The 23,060-nt window shown below is 39.7% G+C and overlaps 1 protein-coding gene across 1 annotated transcript in view; it reads right to left on the bottom strand.

Moving 5' to 3' along the window:
* Nucleotides 1-16,053: 16,053 nt before the first annotated feature.
* clcn6 (Cl-/H+ antiporter 6) overlaps nt 16,054-23,060 on the bottom strand; it is a 30,112-nt gene continuing 23,105 nt past the window's right edge. The window contains exons 21-24 of the mRNA XM_042492075.2: nt 22,035-22,191; nt 21,684-21,791; nt 21,423-21,548; nt 16,054-20,226 (exon numbers count right to left, since the gene is read on the bottom strand). Coding sequence (XP_042348009.1) covers nt 20,146-20,226; nt 21,423-21,548; nt 21,684-21,791; nt 22,035-22,191 — 472 coding nt within the window. The 3' untranslated portion in view covers nt 16,054-20,145. The remainder of the gene's footprint in view (nt 20,227-21,422; nt 21,549-21,683; nt 21,792-22,034; nt 22,192-23,060) is intronic.

Here is a 23,060-nt window from a genome sequence, read left to right as displayed (position 1 = left end):
ATTGCACCGACTGAGGGCCCTCCATGTAGATTTAATAATTTTCCCATGGTCATGAGGAGATCAGAGAACGGCGCAGACACTGAGGCTTGTCTCAGCTTACACTGAAGTGATATTTGGAAGGATCAGTGTAGAAATGATGACTCATGGCCTTCCTCTGTCCGCATTTGCACCTCTCCTCTTCTGTTTTGTCAGTGGATCTATTCATTTATCCCACGGAGGCTCAAGGCTCTAAAGCCCAGCATTGCCAAAGTACCAACACACAACACATTGCAGGTAATTTTTCATTTCACGTGTGGGTGGAAACCCACATTCACATGGGGTTAACATTAACAATAATTACTCCCCCTTCCCCATCCCCTCTTGCTCTAGTGTGCTTTTAACCTACAATTAGCCTTTTGCTAATTACTAGCTTACCAATTCAAATCTGCGCCATGTGATCATAATGTTCAAACTCTAGCAAAACTTCAACTGTGAGAATATAAGAAAATCACTTTAAAGGGAAAAAACTAAAAAATATAAATATATACAGATAAATCATTAATAATAATTTGAAATATAGTTTTCCCCATTCTTGAAATTGTTTTTAATAATAATTTCTAATAATTTCACCCTCTCTCTCTCTCTCTCTCTCTCTCTCTCTCTTTCTTTTTTAATTTTCAGTAATTTTCAGGTCATTTTCTAATTACCTATTCCTTAATTTTGCAGTTTGTTTGGCCAAGTTGGTTGTTGCCCTTTCAGCCATGTCTTTTTCTTAATAAACTTGCTTAGATATCAATGTTTAAACCCTTCTGAAAGCATTACAACAAAACTGATATTATTCCAAGTTTGAAAGGGTTAAACAGGTTCCTAACTAATTTGTGTTGTGTTCTGTATTTGTTGTATTTATTCAATTTGCAGAATTTGTATTTTAAAGTTGCACGTGTTATCAGAGTGTTGAGGGGTTTTCATTCATTCATTTTCCGTAACCCCTTGTCCTCTTAAGGGTCGCGGGGGGGCCAATCCCTACTGTCATCGGGCAGAAGGCGGGGTACCCCAGGTCGTCAAGACACATATAGACAGACAACCTTTCACACTCACAGTCACACCTAAGGGCAATTTAGAGTCACCAATCAACCAGACCTGCATGTCTTTGGACTGTTCTCCACACACACACGGGGAGAACATGCAAATTCCGCACAGGTTCAGTCCGTGGCCCCCGTTCCAACTAGGTTTCGAGGCAACAGTGCTAACCACGACGCCACCATGCTGCCCGTTGTGGGGCTTTCCTGATACAGATATCCAGGAAAAGATCACATGATTGAATTAGGGTCCAAAAACCTTAATCTATGTGCTCGTGTTACTCTACATTTTAGCATGTCATTGTACTCTCAGTCCTATTCAGTCCTGTAACCTCCCAACAGTCCTTTTAAACAGTCAACCAAACAGTTTACAGAGAATCCCAGTTGTTGGTGTTTGTGATGATACTTCAGTGTCACTGCAGTCCACCTTGCTCACGGCAAATCTACAGCAAAACACCATTTTAACCTTCATGGCGTCCATCAGTCCTGCTGTCTATTTCTGTCCTAGACTGATCCCAGACTCCCACACCATTACATCATGCCTTCCCCTTCCCGCCAGCAGTGGAAAGCATGCATATGTTGTAAATGTGACCCCTCTAATGCCACCTTCACGCAGATAAGGCTATTTTAGCACAACACGGATGGTGTCGCATATATTTAGCATTGGTACATGCTATTTTTAACACGCAGCACCTAAATAAACCAAGGAAGTGCTCTTTTAGTCACAATGCTCTGTTAGTCAGGTGTGACATTTATTTTTCACTATAAGAAACAGAGTAACACAGCAGCATAATGAAACCTATTTAATCCTGACAAGCTCCACTTCACTGGGTCACAGCTTGTTGGTGTGCACAGTTCATTCTGTAGCTGTATCCACTTTCAGGTTATTAAAATGAGTCATATTGCACTGTCAGTTAGCATCTTTATTATGGCCTCTAATTATCTGTGGGCTTCTGTTAAGTGGTGCCTTTAATAGGTGTCTGATGCTGTTCTTCTCATTCGCTGTGCCTCCAGTCCAGTGCACAGGGAATAAAGTGCCCTTAACTCATTTCACACTTTCCTTTGTGACAGTTAATTAGTGTCATTTCTTCTTTTTCTCTGTTACAGGTTCAGCTGGAGTGATTGAACTAAACTGTGTTTTGCTTTCACGTAGACTAACAAAAATGACAAAACATTGAAGCTGTAATATTCTGAGAATAAATGCAGCAAAATATACTGAATCAATACATTACAGTTTTTTTAGAGGTGTGATGGAAGTAAGGATGACTAGTGACTAGTGTTGGAGTGATTACATGTTTGACGGGTCCAGTGTACAAGTTTGACCAGTTTGATTTTAAAAAATTTACAAACATTTGTCATTATGACATGTTTCAGCCTGTTCTTATATGTTGTTAAATACCATCGCTTTGTCAGACACCCAAGCCAAAAGCCAACTTTCATGGCAGCAAGATACATCCCTTGGCAACGTCAGTTTGTAATGCATACAGAGCCTTTCATTGTGTTAATGATATGCTGCCAGACAGATGACACCTGTTGCAGCAGTATGACACACCTCTGGACAACATCAGGTTGAGACACTGCTAGTACCAACATAATATAAGGAGCTGGAAGGTCCCTACAAGGCGAGCTGAAAGGGAAGTGGATGGATCCAACTAACCCTAGACTTTCACCTGGGAGCCTGGTGTTCACTTCAGGTATGAATATAAAGCCAAACCATTACATTTTTCTGAACCTAACCACATGCTTTTCTTGAAAGGGAAGTGGATGGATCCAACTAACCCTAGACTTTCACCTGGGAGCCTAGTGTTCACTTCAGGTATGAATATAAAGCCAAACCATTCCATTTTTCTGAACCTAACCACATGCTTTTCTTGACATCAATATATATATATATATATATATATATATATATATATATATATATATATATATATATATATATATATATATATATACACATATATATATGTATATTTTAAATTTATGTATTATATTTTTTATATCCTATATTTTTTATACCTTTGAGTCTCCATAGTATGAACTTTCTGAAGACAGCATCTTGTGGAGGTTCCAATGTCTCAAACCAATGTGAGAACTTTGTAATGTAAATAAAAAGGTCAACTCGACTGATGAAAAACAATGACAGACTGAAATCAGTTTAGATCCTTATTTTCATTTTTAATTCTAAGTGTTTCTCCGAAGCAGCAAAATAACATCAGACTACAGTGTGTTCCAGTGTGTAGCTCTACATATGCCTCCAGGACTTACACAGATGCAAAGAGCTGCTTACAATGTCATTAAAACCTCTTTAGCACCCCCCTACCCCCACCACTGGCCTCCCACTGCCTCCTGACAGATATCTATGGCATTACCTCAGGCTGCCAGGACCCCCACGGTCACTAATGCCCTGGCAACAACACCCAGTGAACAAACAGGATCCCAGTGTCTACATGAATAGCCGTTCACACTCACAAACACCCCGCATTTATAAAGGTGAAACACTAATCTGAAGCCATTTTGAGTTTCCACATAGAAACTTGATGATGGCATAACGCCACCCACAGTCCACATGTGAATAATTATCTGCTAATTATTAAAGCACAGAGGATTTCTTATCACTTCTTTGCCATTAAACTTAACAATGTGCCAAAGATGGAACTGTGGATATTTATGTAATTGAAAGATTCATGGTTACACCTTTATACTGGATATGATTGTTGTGTTTTATAATAGTGTTTTGTAAGGAAGAGAATGAGAGAAGACCAAAACATGCAAAGTTTCAAGTTAGCCATAGCCATGTTGTCAACTGGATTATCAGCTGGCTCTCTTACAAAATCATCAAACATCTTCGCTTTTGCAGTAATTTTGGTGTGAAACGCTGACGCCAAACGCTCCCTTTCGGGGCTGATTAATACACCATTGGGCAGATACGGCTGACAACACAGCCGACCAGAATTGTTCTTAGTGTTATGTAATCGCCAGACAGCCATACAGCCTCACAGCCGCAGCACTATCATATGCCGCTGAATGGTGTCAAGTGGAAATTCTGGCAGTAACGCCACATTATAAGGAGCTCAACAGTCCCAATAGGGCAGGTGGGAGGGATGGTGGATGGGTCCAACAAACCGCAGATTTTCATGCAGGAGTTCTCTTCCCATCTGAAAATGTGTTTTTATTCACCTTAATATTTGCCCTTGTTGCCTAATCCTTTGCTTGTTCGTTTGTCAAAGTTCAGTGTTGGTTGACGTGTGCTTTTGTTGCCAAAACATAACCACACACTTTTGTAGTACAATCCCACCATGTGCTTTTGTTGACGTCCCAGTGTCAGTTCATCATCAGAACGGCAGTCATCCCAGAACAGCACATGCAGAAAGATACCTACAGCATAATACTGTAAGTAGATGCAGAAGTCCACTGACTAAATGGCAATATGTGATGACTTTGGATGAAAGTATGTTGGGATTACTTACTAGAAAAAATGAGCGACTGCCCTCAGGGGCCCCAAAAGCTTCATGCTTACTGTTTGTCAATCTTGGACCCCATCAGCTTTCAGTGTGACAACAATTAAGTCACTGGTGGCGATGGTCAGTATTTCAGGAGTTTGAGTATAGCGAGCAGATATCTGGGACAAGACAACCTTTTTCTGTGTGCTGCTCATTTTGGCTAATCTTTGTATAGTATTAGCTATGTATGTAGATACTTTTTTAAAAATATGAATCTAATATAAAGCCAACTTGTCGTCAGATGACAGCTGATGTCTTCTAAGATTGCAATTTGTCCAATGGGTTCTGCCCATCCACACGGACTGCCACTAAGACTGACTGATTCAATATTACTAGGTCTACAAAGGGACTACAAACAAAAACCATAACAATTCTGATACCAAATCGTGTTTCCTTGCCTATGAATTCTGCATACATATGCAGATACCACTTCATTGAGATTAATTATGTGTCAGCTGGCATGTGCTGCAGTTATATAATTCACACTTCCAAATCATTAACAGACAAGCCTGTTTGCATTTCGAAGTCGTCAAATATCACCACTTTTATAGTGCTTTCAGCATAAGATCCCCACCTTGTACGGTAGCTTCAGCCGCCAGTGTGTGAATGTGTGTATGAATGGTTGAATGTGACAATGTAATGTGAAAGCGCTTTGAGTGGTCAATAAGACTAGAAAAGCGCTATACAAGTACAGTCCATTTACCATTTACCATGAGTGGCATCCCGGAACGTCAACAACAAATGCAGAAGGATACCTAGAGCTTGATGTGTAAACACAGAAGTCTACTGTACATGGCAACATATGACGACTTGGGGTGAGAACGTATTAAATGGACATGATAATTGCATCAAGGTAAGTCTTGTAGGACTGTACAGACCATCTGCTATGTCAGGTTAGCAGTGGGGATCCATTTGTTAACCAAATGACTGTAACCAGAGTGCCATTCAAGCCCCACCTACCTCCTTTCATCATATGACCTCTTCACGTGTAACATTATTGATGTCTTTTGATCCCTCATCACCTTCTAAACAATATGATGTATATATAGGGTAAAATGTTTTACCAAAATCAGCACACCACAAATCACCAGGGACCAGGTAGTATTCTAGCAAAGAAAAACTGTATACTGCACAGGTGGGTTAACAGAGGCCTATTTTCTCATTGGAGCTCCACAGCAGGTTGCTGTCCTGACAGCCCAGGCAGTCCCTCCTGCAAAGATTTGGCCTGCAGAGGGCTGAACTCCTTTGGACTGACTGCACCTCCTCCATAAATTACACGACCCCAGTGTTCCTGCCCCAGGCATCATAGAGAAGTTCAAGTTAATGGTGCATTCAGGTGCTCCTCATCAACTCAGAAAACCCTCTTAAGTCAGAAACTTCTGAGTTTGTGTTTCCTCTTCAACACGGTGCACAACTGTTGCCTACATCTGCAGGTTTATGGTGAATATCTTTCCCATTTCTCTCTCACTATATGTAGAATATATATGTATGTGTGCACAATTCCAACAAACCAGATGTCGTGATGAGATAACTGACCGGCTCTCATATTTATATCTTATTCACCTGTTTGTGATGTGTTTACCATGTGACCTGCTATGGAAACACCAGGATAGGTTCGATGCAAAGTTTCTTGGTCTTTTCAGTGTAAAATATGATCAACATTTTTTTAACCAACTAAGCATTAATTGCAGAGAAGACATGCATAAGTTTTCTCAGACTGAGGTTGCCTGCAGAGAAGGAATAGTAATACAGACAGGGAAATACATCCTGAAAAAGCCTGTAACTTTGGGAAATGGCCATTTGAATAAATCAAAATATTGCAAAAAATAAATCAGAATATTGACCCCTCATGGTAGCTTTACCCTCTCTTTTCATTCTTTTACTATACAGCCTATATTCCTCGAAAAAAGGAAATGATTTACTGGACTGATCTTTGAAGCCGTTCTGCTCAAATTTGTTGACATGTTAAACAAATTACAGCTACTGTATATAGTCCAAAAAGCCAGACTTCCTAACATGGTCAAACATTTAGTAGTTATTCATTTAGCATCATTAAAATATTACTAACCCAGGAAATAAAACAAAAGGACTGAGGAGAAGGACAACAAGTGAGTCCAACAAACAAAGCATGTTCTCCCTTATCCCTGCAGCGCTGCAGTCATCACGCTGTCCCCCCTTGTGACAGTTTCATTATCAGAGCTGGTATGCAACACAAGAGTAATTTCCCCTAATGATCTCAGCCGCCTTCTACACATCAAGACAAGTAAGTGTGACTGACATGAGTGGACAGGGGGAAGGAGAGGGAGAGAGGAAGGGGGGACTGTGGAGAAAGATTATAAATATAGGAAGGAAAGAATAAAAGAGGGGAAAGCAGCAATGTATAAGACTGAACTGAAAGATACTGCCAATCTGTCAGAGAAAACGTTAACAGCAATGGTTATGGTAATTAGGGTAATAGATTTTTTTTTACGTTCACATATGATGTTGTTTAAAAGTAAGAACACTGTCTGTTGGTCTTAGGAATACTTTGCAGATTTTCAACCAGCTTTGTTTCATAACAGTGTGGGTAGTCAGTCCAACCAGAATTTCACCATGTTACAATTGCAACAATTAACGCAAATTTAGCCAATAGCACAGCCTTGCAATTTTGTCTATTTGCTGCAATTTTCCAGCAAAATTGACTATAAAGCAGTTTCACATTTTAAAAATCAGTATTTTTTATTTTCTTTATATATTTTATTATTATTTGTTTTATGCTGCTTGTTGAGCTTCTTACTACCGTGACTCATGCAAAAATACAAAAATACAAAAACATCAATATCTGGAGCCAGTGTTTGGTTTGTCTGTTCAGGGCTACTGTAGAAACATGGCATTACAACATGGTGATTTCCACAAAGGATGACCTGCTCCCTAATGTAGATATACATTCTAAGGTAGTTTTCACATGTTAGAGTGGTCCCTTGGTGCGCACCAGATGCGAGAATTATACATTGTTTCATTTTTCAGCTAGTACGGCTCGCTTTCACACACCTTTGTTTTTACTCTGGTCCAAAGGCCGCACCACTGGCGGAGCATCATGTTTCCATGACTCCCGAGTCCTGACCAGACAAAGAAGTGATGAGAAGTAAGAGAAATAAATGTGCACAATTTAGCCACAACAACTACGCGTGTTGTTCCTGGGCCTGGTTGTTGCATTCGTTATCGTTTGTATGTACCACTCTTGACAAACAATACAGTCTGAAAGTGAAGCGAAGTGAACTACAGGAGCCTTTTTAGCTCAAACTTGTGGAGAACACCAGATAGTTGGGGCGCTTTGAGGTCGGGCACTTTCACACTACAAATGCACCGCACCAGAGTTTCGCTGGTAGCAGTACTGAAACCACCTCTTCAGGGAGGTCTCAGTACGGCCATTTTGGTCCACACCAGAGTGCAACCGCTGTGTGCACACTGGCCCAGACGCACTACACTCGCAATGCCTGTGTGAAAACACCCCAAGATAACAATAACTCAGCAATTCCGAGTTTCAGGTGATGATATACTAAAAAAAACAAAATTATCATAATATATTACATTTCTGCCAATGTATCCCCCTAAGCCCTACAGAGTGAACCGTTAACTGAGTGTGGTTCTCAATTTTTATTCTGTTTGTCTCAAGATTCAACTGTTTGTTTCAAGTGCACTATTAGCTTAGCTATTATCTGTATCTGTACTAGGACGAGGGCAGGGTCAAAAATGTAAGCAGGTGTTGCTTCATTTTCTAATAAAAAACTACACCGGGGGTAATGCCAACAATCAAGCATAGATCAAATGTACTCTTACCTGCACTGTGTTTACACATATGGCATTCATTTTGGCAAGATTGTGTGTTTTGTTTAATCTTGGAATGTCCAGCTCAGCTCCTACATAAGTCTAAAATACACTGTGGAAACTAATGTTACATTCAGACTGTTAAGGTCAAAAAGTGCTCCATTGAAACCCATTCAAACTGACATTTTGATCCCACAGCCATCAAAGCATAAAAACATTGTATTATTTCTGTGTGTTATTCTGGGCTTTTGACTTAGAACTTGGCATTTTGACTATTTTTAACTTGATGATGTAATTTTTACCATATTTGGCATGCTATTTCCTCTAGGTGCACTGTCACAATCAATGTTACTGCAAATCATTAACATATCCCAGACTGTCATCATAAAAAATCTACTTTGCATAAAGCACACATATTCAGTATTTATGATAAGGACTGATGTTGGCTTAAAAAAATTACTCAATGAAAATAGAAAATCTTAGAAATATTCTAAAAGCTTGATTTTGAAATGTGCATTTTGTGTGCAAAGTGCAAAGGCAGAGTGGGTCGTCCTCTAATCGGAAGGTCAGGGATTCGATCCCCAGCTCTTCCAGGCAACATGCCGGGCAAAGTATCCTTGGGCAAGATACTGAACCCCGATTTGCTCCTGATGCTGCGTCATCGAGTGTGAGTGTGTGTGAATGATTTCTGAGTAGCAGGTGGCACCTTGTACAGTGGCCTCGGCCACTAGTGTGTGAATGTGTGTGTGAATCGGTGAATGTGACATGTAGTTTTAAAGCGCTTTGAGTGGTCAATAAGACTAGAAAAGCGCTATACAAGTATAGTCTATTTACCATAAGTGAGAGTATTTGACACTGTACAAAAAATAATAACGTATAAAAATTAATATTGCTGCCAATCATTGACATATCCCAGGCTGTGATAATCAAAAAAAATCTACTTTGCATAAAGTATACTGAAAATAATTAATTTGTTTTGTTTTTTATTTTTTTTAAAGATTATTTTTTGGCATTTTAGCCTCTATTAGATAGGACAGATCAATAGCATGAAATGGGGAAGAGAGTGGCATCATGAGAAAATCCTGGCATTTAAAAGATAAAAATTCTGAAACCTACTAAATAGTTGATATTTATGATTAGCACTGATGTCAGTGCACATTTTGCGTGCAGAGTGATACGAGTGTGTGTAATGTTAAGCAGACCCTAACGGTTAATTAAGTTTCAAAGTGAGGCCCTAAAAGTGAGAGCAGGTAATCACCGTTATGCGACTGATGATTTGCGGAAAACAGTTCTGCTTATGATCTGACTTGTGAAGGGGATAAAACAAAGAAGCTGAAAATAAAAAAAAAATAAAGAGTGATATCAGAGGGACTCATCAGGAACAGATGGTAGGGGGGTAGCATACCAGTAACGCATCTGAACTCTGGCACTTCACTCCATCAGGTCTGACTCACTAACCAGCACTCATTAGGTCACTTCTGGCTGTAATTATAAAACATAGAAATGACATAATTGGATCAGATTTCTTGTTTTACTACTCTACAGCCCATTCTATTTATTATAGTTTACCGTGCCCCCGGCCCATACTCTGAATTTTTAATTTAATCTGAATTCTCTGAGTTTATATCAAGTTTATTAAATCAGACAAAGTAATTATCGTAGGGGATTTTAACATTCTCATTGATTTTAATATTGATAGCTTTAGTGCTGCATTCTCCACACTTTTGAATTCAATTGGCTTCAGTCAGTGTTTTCACAGACCCACCCACGGCTACTACCACACCCTTGATCTTGTCCTTGCATATGGCATCAGACCATTATTTAATAACTTTCGATTTTTCATTACTCGATTACACGCCTCTCAGCAAGAGTTACTATTCTGGATTTCTGTCTGAAGGTGCAGTAGCTAAATTTAAGGAATTGATTCCCTCTGCATTAACCTCATAACCATGTCTCACAGTGACTGAGAATGCTGTTACTAATTTAAGCCATTCTCAAATTGATTGTCCCATTGATAGTGGTACTGGCTCACTGCAATCAGTTCTTGACTCCGTTGTACCTCTCAAGAAGAAAATAATGAAACAAAGAGAATTAGCTCCATGGTTTAACCCCCAGATCCTCAAATTGACAAACATCATGAAAATTTTAAAGAAACTGGTGTTCAACCAACCTGGAAGAGTCCTGTTTAGTCTGGCAGGACAATCTTAAAACATATAGAAAGGCCCTCCACCATGCCAGAGCAAACTATTGCTCATCATTAATTGAGGAAAATAAAAACAATCCCCGGTTTCCTTTCAACACCATAGCTAGGCTGACTCAGAGTCAGGAGCCTTGTATTCCTTTGGCCCTTAGCAGTGATGATAGTTTCTTTAATGATGAAATTATAATTATTAGAGATAAAAATCCATCACCTCTTGCCCTTAACCACCCTTAATTGACCTTCACCGACTCTTACTTTGATTTCTGCATCCAAGCCATCAACATGCCTTTTAGACCCCATCACAACTAGGCTACTAAGTTTTAGTAACGGGCTATGTATCACAGTCCTTTAAAGTAGCTGTCATTAAACCCCTTCTAAAGCACCCCACTCTCAATACAGAGGTTTTAGCTAACTATAGACCAATATTTAATCCCCCCTTTATTTCTAAAATCCTTGAGAAAGTGGTTGCTAATCAACTTTGTGACTTTCTCCAAGATAACAATTTATTCAAGGACTTTCAGTCAGGTTTCACAGTTCATCACAGTTACAGAGGCACTAGTAAACATTTCTAATTACATATTGATTGCATCTGATAAAGGTCTGATCTCTGTTTTAATCCCATTAGATCTCAGTGCCACATTTGACACCATTGACCATCAAATCTTACTGCACAGAATGGAACACTTAATTGGCCTTAAAGGAATGGCACTAAGGTGGTTTAAATAATACTTATCGGATAGTTCCCAGTTTGTTCACATCAATGATCAATGCTCCATGCATACTAAGGTCTGCTTCGGAGTGCCACAAGGTTCCGTGCTAGAACCAGTCCTTTTTTCTTTATATATGCTTCCCCAAGGCAACATAATTAGAAATCACTCTGTAAATTTCCATTACTATGCTGATGATACGCAACTGTATCTATCTATGAAATCAGATGAAACTGACTTGACTTGATCAGCTATCTAGACTTCAAACATGTCTTAAGGACATAAAAGTGTGGATGAGCCATAATTTCTTGATGTTAAATTCATACAAAACTGAAGCTATTGTTATTGGCCCCAGTCACCTCGGAAACTCCTTTTCTACAGATATAATTTCTCTAGATGGCATTATCTTGGCCTCTAGCACAACTGTAAGGAACCTCAGAGTTCTATTCGATTAAGATCTATCTTTTGCCTCCCATATAAAACAAACCTCTAGGACTGCCTTCTTTCGATTGCGTAACATTGCATAAATTAGACATATCCCGTCCCAAACAGACGCCGAAAAATTTGTAAACGCATTTGTTACTTCAAGGCTGGCTTACTGTAACTCTACTGTAAATCTTCTAGGTCTCTCCAACTGGTGCAGAACACTGCTGCACGTGTTTTAATGGGAACCAAGAAAAGCGATCATATTTTTCCTGTTTTAGCTTCCTTGCACTGGCTCCCTGTAAAGTCCAGAATTTAATATAAAATCCTCCTTCTTACTTACAAAGCTCTAAATGATCAGACTCCAACCTGTCTGTCACAGCTCATAGTTCCCTACCAGCCCTTTCTGTCAGGGAGGCAGACACCATTTCCACTTTTGAGGGTAGACCTAAAACCTTCCTCTTTGATAAAGCTTATAATTAGGGCTGGCTTAGGTTGCCTGGACCAGCCCCTAGTTAGGCTGACATAGGTTTAATCTGCCGGGGGACTTCCTATGATACACTGAGCTCCTTTTTCCTTCTCTTGCTCCCTCAATCTGCAAATGCTCATGTCTGTTTACTTCAATCATGCTAACTCTGTTGCCGCTCCGGAGCATTCCTTCTTCCTTGTTTACTAGTTTTTCTGGATCCTGGCTGCAATCTTGGCTGCACCTGATTGCTGTGATTGCTATGCTGGTGCTGTGACCTTGCCTTTGGCCGTGCTTGTGCTGTGGCTGCACTGATACTATACCCCCGTCTCGCCTTAATTCTAGTCTTAGTTTTGCTGTTGCTGGTGTTCTGTCTGAAACTACGCCTGTGTTCTGGGTCCTGGTTGCGCAAATGCTGTGAACCTGCTTGATGCGACCTTCTACTGCCATTATTATGAGTCACGCCTCCACTATCAATATACGCATGGGACTCTTATCAACACCCACAATATTATCATAGAGTGAATTTAGTAATTTTACAACTATCATTATTGTAATATGACATGCCATTATTGCTGTGCATCACTTCCCACATTTCAGGGGTTCTTTTTGGGGAGTTTTTCCTGAGGCGATGTGAGGGTCTAAGGGCAGAGGGATGTTGTATGCTGTAAAACCCTCTGAGGAAAAACCATGATTTGTGATAATGGGCTTTATAAATAAAATAATAAATACAGCAGCAGCCTGGAGACAGTTATTTGTCATCACTGCTGACAGATTGTCCACAATTACACGTAGTACACTAATGTTTCCTCTACTTGTATCTAGCTAATGTAGCATAATGACAGAGACTTGTGTTTGACCTCTACATGCTTCTACTCAGCCATTGTTAAATGAGCCCACAGGTTAAAGGTGAGGCTTTGTTACTGGCTGGATGAAACAGAGGTAAATGACAGCATGGAATTCACTGAGCCCTGCTTCCAAGAGAAGAGCCTCTTGTCGATGTCATCATCTCTCCATGCGATGTTTGAAGCTTTTGGGTCAGTTACAGCAGCTGGAAGAGAAAGTGCCATAAATGCATCCTTCAGGCTCAGTGCTGCTGACGAGATAAATCGTTTGGATTTGTGATAATCAAAGTTGCAGTCCTGCATCAAGAACACAAAGCATCCCCTGCTGCCTTTGTGAGATATTGTGTATTTGGCATGATCAGTAACATGGACCTGGACCTGCACTGTCTGGCACTTTTCTAGTCTTTTGACCTCTCAAAGCACTTTCACACAACGACCACTACACATATTCACCCATTTACATACATAGTAACACATTGGTGGCTGAGGCCTCCATACAAGGTGTCACCTGCTACTCTCTTAACCAGGGCTCTCAAACCAATTTTTTTAACCATAAAAGCATTTTTGAAATGCTAAAGAATGGAATTGTAAACATGCAATGAAAAAAATGTGATTAACTAATGAAATTTAGTGATGAATCACGATTTTATTGCATGTTTACATTTCCATTATTTATTAGCATTTGTTGACTGATGTTGGTTGGTCTGTAGTAGGTTTCCACCCATGAAGCAGTGCTGCAGTTTTATTTAGTTTCATCATCGGGTCTGTGGTGATTCACACACTCTAAAACATCGCTATGAAGGCACTGGTGATGCGGTTGTCCGCTGACACCAGTGTGATTAGCTGCAGCTGTGTGCTCAGCTTGTAGGTGGGAGCAATTTTCAGACTGTTTAGGGAACCCAATATGCAGAAATACTCAAATGCAATCGGCCAAAATAACACATTTATACTGCATACAAAAAAAGGCTTGTTTTTTGCCATAAACCGCATGTGAATAGCATGAAGTGGGCATTTCGGTAGTTGGGGAGACTCATGGGTACCCAGAGAACCCACTTTCAATCAGACATCGGAAGGTCAGAGGTGAAGGGACCCCTGTGAAATGGCCATGCTGTTTTTCCATTGCCAAAATCTAGCCTTACTTTGGGTTACTCATTCTTTTGCCCCCTTTCTGACAAACTAGCATGAAATGATTGGTATCACTGGTTCCTTGAGTCTTCTACTTTTATATGATATGCTGACAGCCCAATTTTTAACATTCATACACAATCATACACCGACAGACAGCCATCGGCAGCAGCTTGGTGTTCAGTATCTCACTCAAGGATACTTTGACCTGTTGAATGGAGGAGTCTGGGATCAAACTGCCAACCCTCTGATTACTGAACGACCCGCTCTACCACCTGGAATTAGGTAGGTTTTCTTTGAGGGTGTGACCCATGGGTGTCATTTCTCTGGGGAATGTGGGGGCATGCCCCCCACACTTTTCAATCTGCTGTCAGTACATACCACTGTCCAACACGGCCATCAAACTAGAGGCCAAAAAGTCTGCAGCCATGCTACTGCTGCTATATTTACTGCAAAGAAAGCAAGGTACAGCACTGATTGAAATGATGAAAGTTCAGCTCCACAGGTTTTTTTTCTGTTGCTGAAACATTTCCAGGCCAAATTCTTTTTTTTACACCTCTGCAGTGGTTGTGTCAGAACTGATCAGTGCTGAGCTGCACCTGAGCTGTTCAGGGTATCTTTTGGTTTCAGCTCTGTCAACAGCCTTTCATAAGATTCACAGGGCTGTAATCAGTTACTGACTGGGTCCACAGAGCTCAGTAAATAATATATGAAATATCAAGCCCTGAGGAAAAAAAAAAGTTAATTTAACTTGAGTTTTGTTGTCACATTATGGCAAAGTGGTCAGTAGTTTTGGGGGTAAATGTTACAGAAGACATTTTGACTTCATAATAGGAAAAGTACAGGTGTAAAAAATTAAATGAATGATGGCTGGATTCCACTTAGCTCCGCCAGTTCAGGGTCCTGGTCTTGTTTTTTTGCTAGCTCACTGTCTCTGTTATGGTTTACTGGGACACCTGAACTAAAGGGATCTGTCATTATACTGTTAGTAACAATATTACTTTATCCAATAATGAATAGTGTAAAAAATTACCTACTAAAAAAAAATCTGTAATAATATTACTCTTACCCCCAAAACAAATGGATCGTCATTCATCCGAGTGTCAGCTGAGTTGGGATGCGACCTGAGTGACTTCTTCTCGCATGCCGAGTTTGGGCTGATGTTGGGCCTGGTTATTTTGTGGGCGAAGTCTTCCTTTATAACCATAACAGCATACATTGTAGATTCTAACATCTTAGAATAACAACAGTAAAATCACATATGCCTTTCTCTGTCATTATTTTCATAGTTATCTGCTGTTATTGGTTATTTTATCATTTACTAACACAATTCCTACTCTTATTATTACTATCTATTTGACTGGTCACTTAAATGCGCTGTCATCTGTCAGATGCTGCAGCTGTTGCAGCTTCTGTCAGCTGTTAACAAGCTGTCATCTATAAATGTAGTCGATGTGACACGTTTTCTGCTGTACAGAGGATTGTGGGTCAGAATAACCCCAAAAGCATGCTGGCTTCCATACTGCAAAATGCTACCAGATTCAGTATTTTTGGCATTCTGCTTTGGTATAGTATATCAGTGCACTGCTATTAAATCTATTTCTGGCACATTCAATAGTATGGTAGTAAGGGTACCATAAACAGCACACTGTGCCCTTTCAGTGTACTTTACTTTGTCACTTTTCCATTGTTAACACTGTTAGTATGTGAACACTTAGTTATCAGTTGCAGTGAAGATGGCAGCTAACAACTATTTTCATTATTAATCTCCTGATTAAGTTTTTCTATTCATCAGCTATTATACTGACAAAATATCTGCTGATTAGTTTTCTTTACATCAAAAGATCACTTAATCAAGGAGTCATTTGTACAGCCTCGTCCCTGTCTTTTTTTTTAAATCAAAAAACACTCAGACACACTTTGTTTGCTTGACAAAACATAAAGACCTTTATTTAAATAATCATAAAGGCACAAGACAGAGGTCTCTCTGCTTTTTTGTTCCACCACTGCAGCGTTTTTTCCCTGTGCCACTTCCCTTCATTTGTGAAAGCTACAAATTCCTGAACAAGCACAGAGCACTGCCTAAATCTCCTCACAGGTCACATGAAATTCAAAGTATTTGGCAAATAGTCCCTCAGGTCTGGCTTCACAGTAGGACATGAACTGTCACTGTTTCTCTTAATCTCATATTGTGCACACCACCTGCCATGCCATATGTATTTAAAATGGACTGGAAACATAATAATGGTTTTAAAACAACAAGGGAGCAATGCCTTGACTGTAAACAATATTATACATTTAGAACATCAATTACATGAGAGTGAAACGTTAACAGCACAGGCAGTAAATCATAAAAAGAAAATTGTATAAAAATAATCTCATAAATAAAACATAAAGCGGAGACAAGAAACAAATAAAGGAATGTTTGATGTACCATGTGCAATCATGGTTGCTGACAGTCCATCAACCTGACAAACAGTGGACTTCATGTCCATCAGTGAAGGTACATTTCCCTTTAACTTGTCTTTGCTCACATTTTCAGTCCCTTTTAGGGAAATAAAACCATGTACGAGGACCAGAAACGTTCTATACTGCTGAACGTCTAATAGCAGAGGACTAACATGAAATATTTACACATTAGTTTTACTAAAACAGAATTTTTGCAGTTCAAAAATTCCCCTACGACATGACAAACTGTTGGTCTACATCAGCCGAGCCTGTCAAACATTCAGTCCTGTTAGAACCAACTGAATGACAGTGAAAATAATGTAACATATCATGAGTGCAAAACTAAAAGCTAATGCACTGTATAGTCTGACAGGTTGATCTAACCTTAAATAATCTTGGAAACTGATTGCCTGGAATATGAAAGTAAATATAACTTAAACTAACTATTAATCTTAAGTAATCTTATGTTTACTTAACATCTATTTGTTACATTTACTTTAAATTTAGCTGTATTTATTTAAAGTCAGTCTGACTTAACGTGTTCATCTCAGTGAGGATTTTGCTAATGAGTGTGGAGATCTGCGAGTTCTGTTTTCTTAACATGTTGAAGAAAATACAAATATTACTAGATAGATATACAGCACAACAAACTTGGTTTACTGAAGTTTATAAAACTAGAAAGACTGATTTAATAACAATTAGATATCAAGTACGCGTAAGTTAAGATTATTATATTTACTTACATTTTTCAAGGCAATTTCTTTCCTAGACTTTTTTTTTAACTTGTCAGATTTACCAGTGTGTATTTACTGTGGTTACAGTGGTTACAAATGTTACTGTATGTCCAACTTGGAATGACGTGGAAAGGTCACTAAGATAACTTTTCAAAGAACCACTGAGGTTTAGTTCAGCTGCAGGCTGTGACTGCATGTTGGCCTGCTTTAGTGCATATATTCCAGTTAGTTACACAGAAAATTAAAATGTACAGACATCAGTCCAAAATAAAAGTGCTAAAGTGACAATGATGATAAAGCATAATCATAAGGTCAAAAAACAAAAATATTCTGTTCATACAGGTAGCAAGGAAACCTTTGCAGGTGATGTTTCACTCAGGTAGTTTTCTTTCACATTTTAACAATTTAAACAAATTCAGAATGAAATGTCTTAATTAATACAGATGCATCTAAGATTTTTCTATTTGTTGTGTCGCAACTCAGATGCATCTTTAGATTTCTTCTCAGGAGGTTCATGGTGAGCATTTGTTCTGCAGTTTGCTAGCTTTCTCCATTTTGTGTTAGCAAAGAGAAAAGCTGACAGGACATCAGGACATCCACTGTGTGAGACCACAGTGTGTGAGCACAGCGGGCAATTAAAACAAAATTTTGAATATGAACTGTTATAATTACACACTTAATATCTAATCCGTAAAGCATCCGCCCTGCCAGCCTCATTTGCAGTAAAGTGAATTTACAGAAGCTGTAATAGTGAAGTGAAGATTTCAGAGTGAAGCCAACTCACAGCTGTGGTCAAAAGTTTACACACGCTTGTAAAGAAAATGTATGTCATAGCAGTCAAATCATTTCTCCAATTTTTCAACAATGGGATGATTAGTGCACATACTATGTTGTTTTGCTGACAGTGGAACTGGTGCTTTACAGAAACTGAAAGGAAAATGGAAATTCTTCAGGAAAACATTAGGTCATCAGCTAGGAGGACTTGAACGGAGTAGAGCGTTCCAGCAGCATAATGAGCACAAAAACACATCAAAAATGGTAATGGACTGGCTAAATCAGGCTAGGATACAGGGATTGGAATGACTGTCCCAAAGTCCTGACTTAAACTCCATCCAGAACATGGATGGCAACCAAAAGCACCTAGCTGAGATGAAAAAGCCTAGGGGGCATCTGAGCAGATATTAGCATTACTGAATGTATGTTTCTTACCCAGCAGATATAGTGACATTTTTTAGGAGACCTATGATAAATTCATAAAAGACCCAAAATTGATGAATGTTTTGTGATAAAGCAGTATGTGCTCTTATCTTCCCATAAGAAAAATTAAGAGAAATTACTCGAAACTCAGAACTGTCCTGACATACATGTTCTTTACAAGTGTATGTGAATTTTAGACCACAACTGTGCAGCGACCTGTACAGCTGCACTCGTCTCGTCCAAACTTACAGCCATTTGTAGCTGTTTTTCTGTCGCAAATTTTTCATGGATGAAATCAGGTAGCTCGCTAACTATAACTGAGGCTAGGACTCCTTCATTCTAAATTCTTCCTACAAAGCTGTAATTTGTCATCTGTGTCTCCAACCAGCAGAGACAGTGGTCACTGAGCTCAGCACCAGGCCTGTTTAAATCACTGAATACATCTTTCCAGCTGGCGTCATGTTTTCTCTGGATGAGCTAAGGGATAAAAAACATGGATAATTATTTTAACAACTGATAAAAGCTACATTAGTGTTTTTCTTCGGAAAAAAGCCGTGGCAGGGCACTGAGGAGGCTTTTTTTAATGATGTGCTGCATGTGGGTTTTGTTTCTTTGACAATGATATCTACACATCAACATTAGCTAGTAAGCTCATGTGTCACTACGTTAACAGAGGGCTGATTATACAGTGAACAACAAGCTTACGATGACAGTAATGAAAGCACAACACACACCAGCAACACCCAGTGTCCACCGAACCAATCTGGTCCTACAGTCTCTGCTTACATTTAGTGATGTTAGAAAAAGTCAAATTATTGTGTTAGTCCGACTAAAACTGGACTTTTAAAATACATGTGAAAATTTTAGTTCGACTGAAACTGAATTTCTCAGAGTCTGACTAACACAATGAGATAATGCAGTTGGGGGTCAAATTACTTTTTCATGTATACGCCTCAACTGGACCTGAATTGGCCTAGGCGGTCTGCACATGCTCCATAGTCCACACGCCAAGCTTTAACCCGGAAGTCAAACAGCATAAATTCATAGAAGACAGCTAGAAAAAAAAAACAAAGAGAAAGAAGAAGGAAAGAAAACAAAACAAGATTAAGGTACCAGGTAAAGTATAGAGTATGTAGGAAATGTGCAGGGATGAATACTGTTCGATATGCAACCTGTTTGTCGCTTGATAACTTGTTTGGAATGTGAGGTCATAGGTCAACCAGATGGTCCAAAAAGAGTCGGAAATACTTCTATCAATAAATGGATTCTCCCCCACTCCTCTGAGTGCACAGCAATTAATTCTCAGCTTTTAGTATGGATAGTGTGGGAAATATTTGTGAAAAGTAAAACCTTTTCTGTGCAGATCAACATGATAAGGTCAAATATGGTTGTGCTGCAGGACACCCAGTGCCTGTTTTTTGTCCTGCCAGCGAAGCTCGGCTGGAGGACGGCTGACAATCCATGTGAGACTTGAGTGAAATGAGAGCAAGCGGCTTGACTTACTGGAAAACCATGTTCCCTACTGTACCACAGATAGAGTGTGCATGCTGTTAGGAATGGACAGAGACAAAGGCTCAGGACAAGGCTGAACAGAGTCCAGATCACAGGGACAGCAAAATGTCCAGAGTCGGGTCAAATAGTGATGCAGTGCTGTCGCAGTTTGGCCACAAGGAACTCGTGGGTTAAATTATGTCTTGTGATTATTCCAACAATCTGAAAGAGACAGCAGACAATAAACAGGAGTTTAGCCAGACACAACAAAAACCACAACCATAATTTCTCTCCTATGTCCAGATCCAACATTGATTTATTCCTTTCCCACCAAAATTTGCGCGGCAGGTTTCTCAAACACAGGAAAACCCACTAAATAAAGGCGATAAACTGCATTCCCACTTCCGGAGGTGATAAAATCTGTGACTACTGCATGTCATTTGACCTGAGTGTGAATGACAATCGTACGTGTTTCTGTTGCATTAAAAAGACAAATGGCAGTGCATGTAGATGCAGCAGCCTGTAGCTCCTCAAATCCTTACAAGTTTTTTGCTATATTTTGCTATATTTTTCAATTTTTCAACTCCATTGCCCCTTCTGCTGAAGCACAACTTTTCTACGATAGAGAAGTACTTATTATTATTATTGTATTATTATTAATATTTATTACTCATTAATATCAGGGAAGTTGTGTGAGGTTTGGACTGAATGCAGCAGACTCCGAGAGGATCCCCATCAATGGCATACGCCAAGCGGCCAGTCAGACCAGAGGGGAGAAATGAAACCGAAAAGCGATGGACGAAGAGAAGGAGGAGAGCTAGCATCAGGATTAGGCTAACCCGGCTTGGACCGAGAGCTGTACCTCTTCCAAACCTTCTTCTGGCTAATGTCCAGTCGCAGGATAATAAAGTGGATGAGATGTGATTGAGGCTCACTAAGCAGCAGGAAATCAGAGACTGCTCTGCACACATCTTCACAGAGACATGGTTGACATGGTTAACCCCCAATATCCTGGATCAAGCTGTTGCACTCGATGGGTGGACCTTGTTGGGAGCCATAAGGACACAAGACTCTGATACAAATTAAAAAAATGCACTGCAGGAATTGAATGATGCCATCAGCAGCAACAAACCAGATGAAATTTTCATAGTAGCTGCTGATTTTAATGAACTCATCCTTCAACTCCAAAGATGTAGCAGGATCAAGAACAAATTAAATTTTGTTCTTTAAAGTTTGTTTAAAAAAAGCCTAATAAATCTACCTTCTACCTTCTACCTTCTAAACGTAAGCAGTGGTTAGCAGGTTTTTTGTGCAGTGGGAATGAGGCTTTACAGAACTTATCAGTGTGTAAAAACCCACAGTGGGTGAACTAAACCCTCAAACATTTTGGAACAGAACTCTTTGGGATGACTACTTACTTCTCCAACAGCGTTAACCACTGGTAAGTGTCGCAGGCCCATGGTCCTGAACAGGTTGAACACCTGGGAGATGTGGGTGTTGGGTGATACGGTGTAGGGGCTTGGGTTCATGTAGGGGGTGACATCCTGGGAACACAAGAACATCATCCTTTACTGACACAATTTTTAATTTAATATCAAAAAAATCTTATTCAAATGAAACTGAAAAGTTTTATTCCAATCTGAATGTTCTCTTCTGACTATGTGTTTAACTGGTCGTACCACTATCATGCGGGGGTTGAGCAGGGCAAGGTCCAAGTCATGGATGTCAGGGTAACGTGGGTAATCTTCAGTCATCTCTGCGTAGGACAGCCTGGGCTGAGTGGCACTCTGGATTGATACAGAAAAATTGGTCACAAAAATACATGTGTGTGTATCTGTCTGAATGAATGAATGAATTAATAAATATTTTATTTATGTGTCCGATTGTCCCGCATGGGATTATTCAGACACATTAACTGTAATACAGTAAATATGTGTGTGTGTGTGTGTGTGTGTGTGTGTGTGTGTGTGTGTGTGTGTGTGTGTGTGTGTGTGTGTGTGTGTGCGTATGTGTGTGTGTGTGTGACTGACCGACTGGTTTTCAGCGTAGCAGACCCCTCTGATGAGCAGGTTGACCAGCTGGGAGCGCAGGATGAGGCCGTGGAAGGTGAGTGGTCTGAAGCGCTCTTCCATGGTCCACTCCTCACTGGGAGACTGATCTGGGTACAGGTTGGGGTAGGGAGCGTGCCTGCATGTGGACAGCAACAACACAACGAACACAGGAAACCTGTGTCAGTACGATGACTCTGACAGAAGCCAGATGCTTCAAGCACGCTGTCATGTTTGAAAAGTCTCTGACAAAACAACAACCATATTCAGCTTAGTATATATTTACTTTTTAAATTTACAACTCCAAAAAATTTGGGACACTCACATGTAAAACATAAATAAAAACAGATTGCAATTATTTACAAATTCTTTTTGACCTAATCAATTGAATACAGTCCAAAAACAAGATATTTAAAGTTAAATATAAATATTAAATTTCAACCTGCAACACATTCCAAAGCAGTTGGGACAAGACAAACAAAAGACTAGAAAAGTTGCAGAATCAAAAACTCCTGTTTGGAACCTTACACAGGTAAACACGGTACCTGGTTACAGATACCACATTGTGTCCTCTGGCTAAGGAGGACACAATGGACCATCTAAAGTGTGCTGCTGTCTGAAGAGTCCACATTTCAAACTGTTTTTGGACACCATGGATGTCTTATCCTCCCACCAAAAGAGAAAAAAGGACCATCCTGACTGTTACCAGCTATAAGTTCAAAGCATCTGTGATGGTAAAGGGAAGAGGTGTCAGTGCCCATGACATCATTGGTAACTTGCACATTATAAAATTTAGATTAAAAACCGGGAATACTGCCACGCAGTTGTACGCCTCCATGCACCGGTCAAGTTGCACTTACAGTTTACATCCATGTCTGTGAAAACATGGACGCTTTACTCACAGAAGATCTCTACAATCAGCACAGTTTAAAGATCAGTGTCACCTACTCTCTGACCAAATATCTCCCCTTCTGTTCCTGAAATATGAAGCTGAGTAATGGACAGAAA

This window comes from Plectropomus leopardus, chromosome 9, assembly GCF_026936395.1.
Source record: "Plectropomus leopardus strain MGB_pleo_1.0 chromosome 9, ASM2693639v1, whole genome shotgun sequence".
NCBI classification, from domain to species: domain Eukaryota; kingdom Metazoa; phylum Chordata; class Actinopteri; order Perciformes; family Serranidae; genus Plectropomus; species Plectropomus leopardus.
Note: the sequence above shows the minus strand (reverse complement) of the source record. Positions and strands in the feature narration are given on the sequence as shown.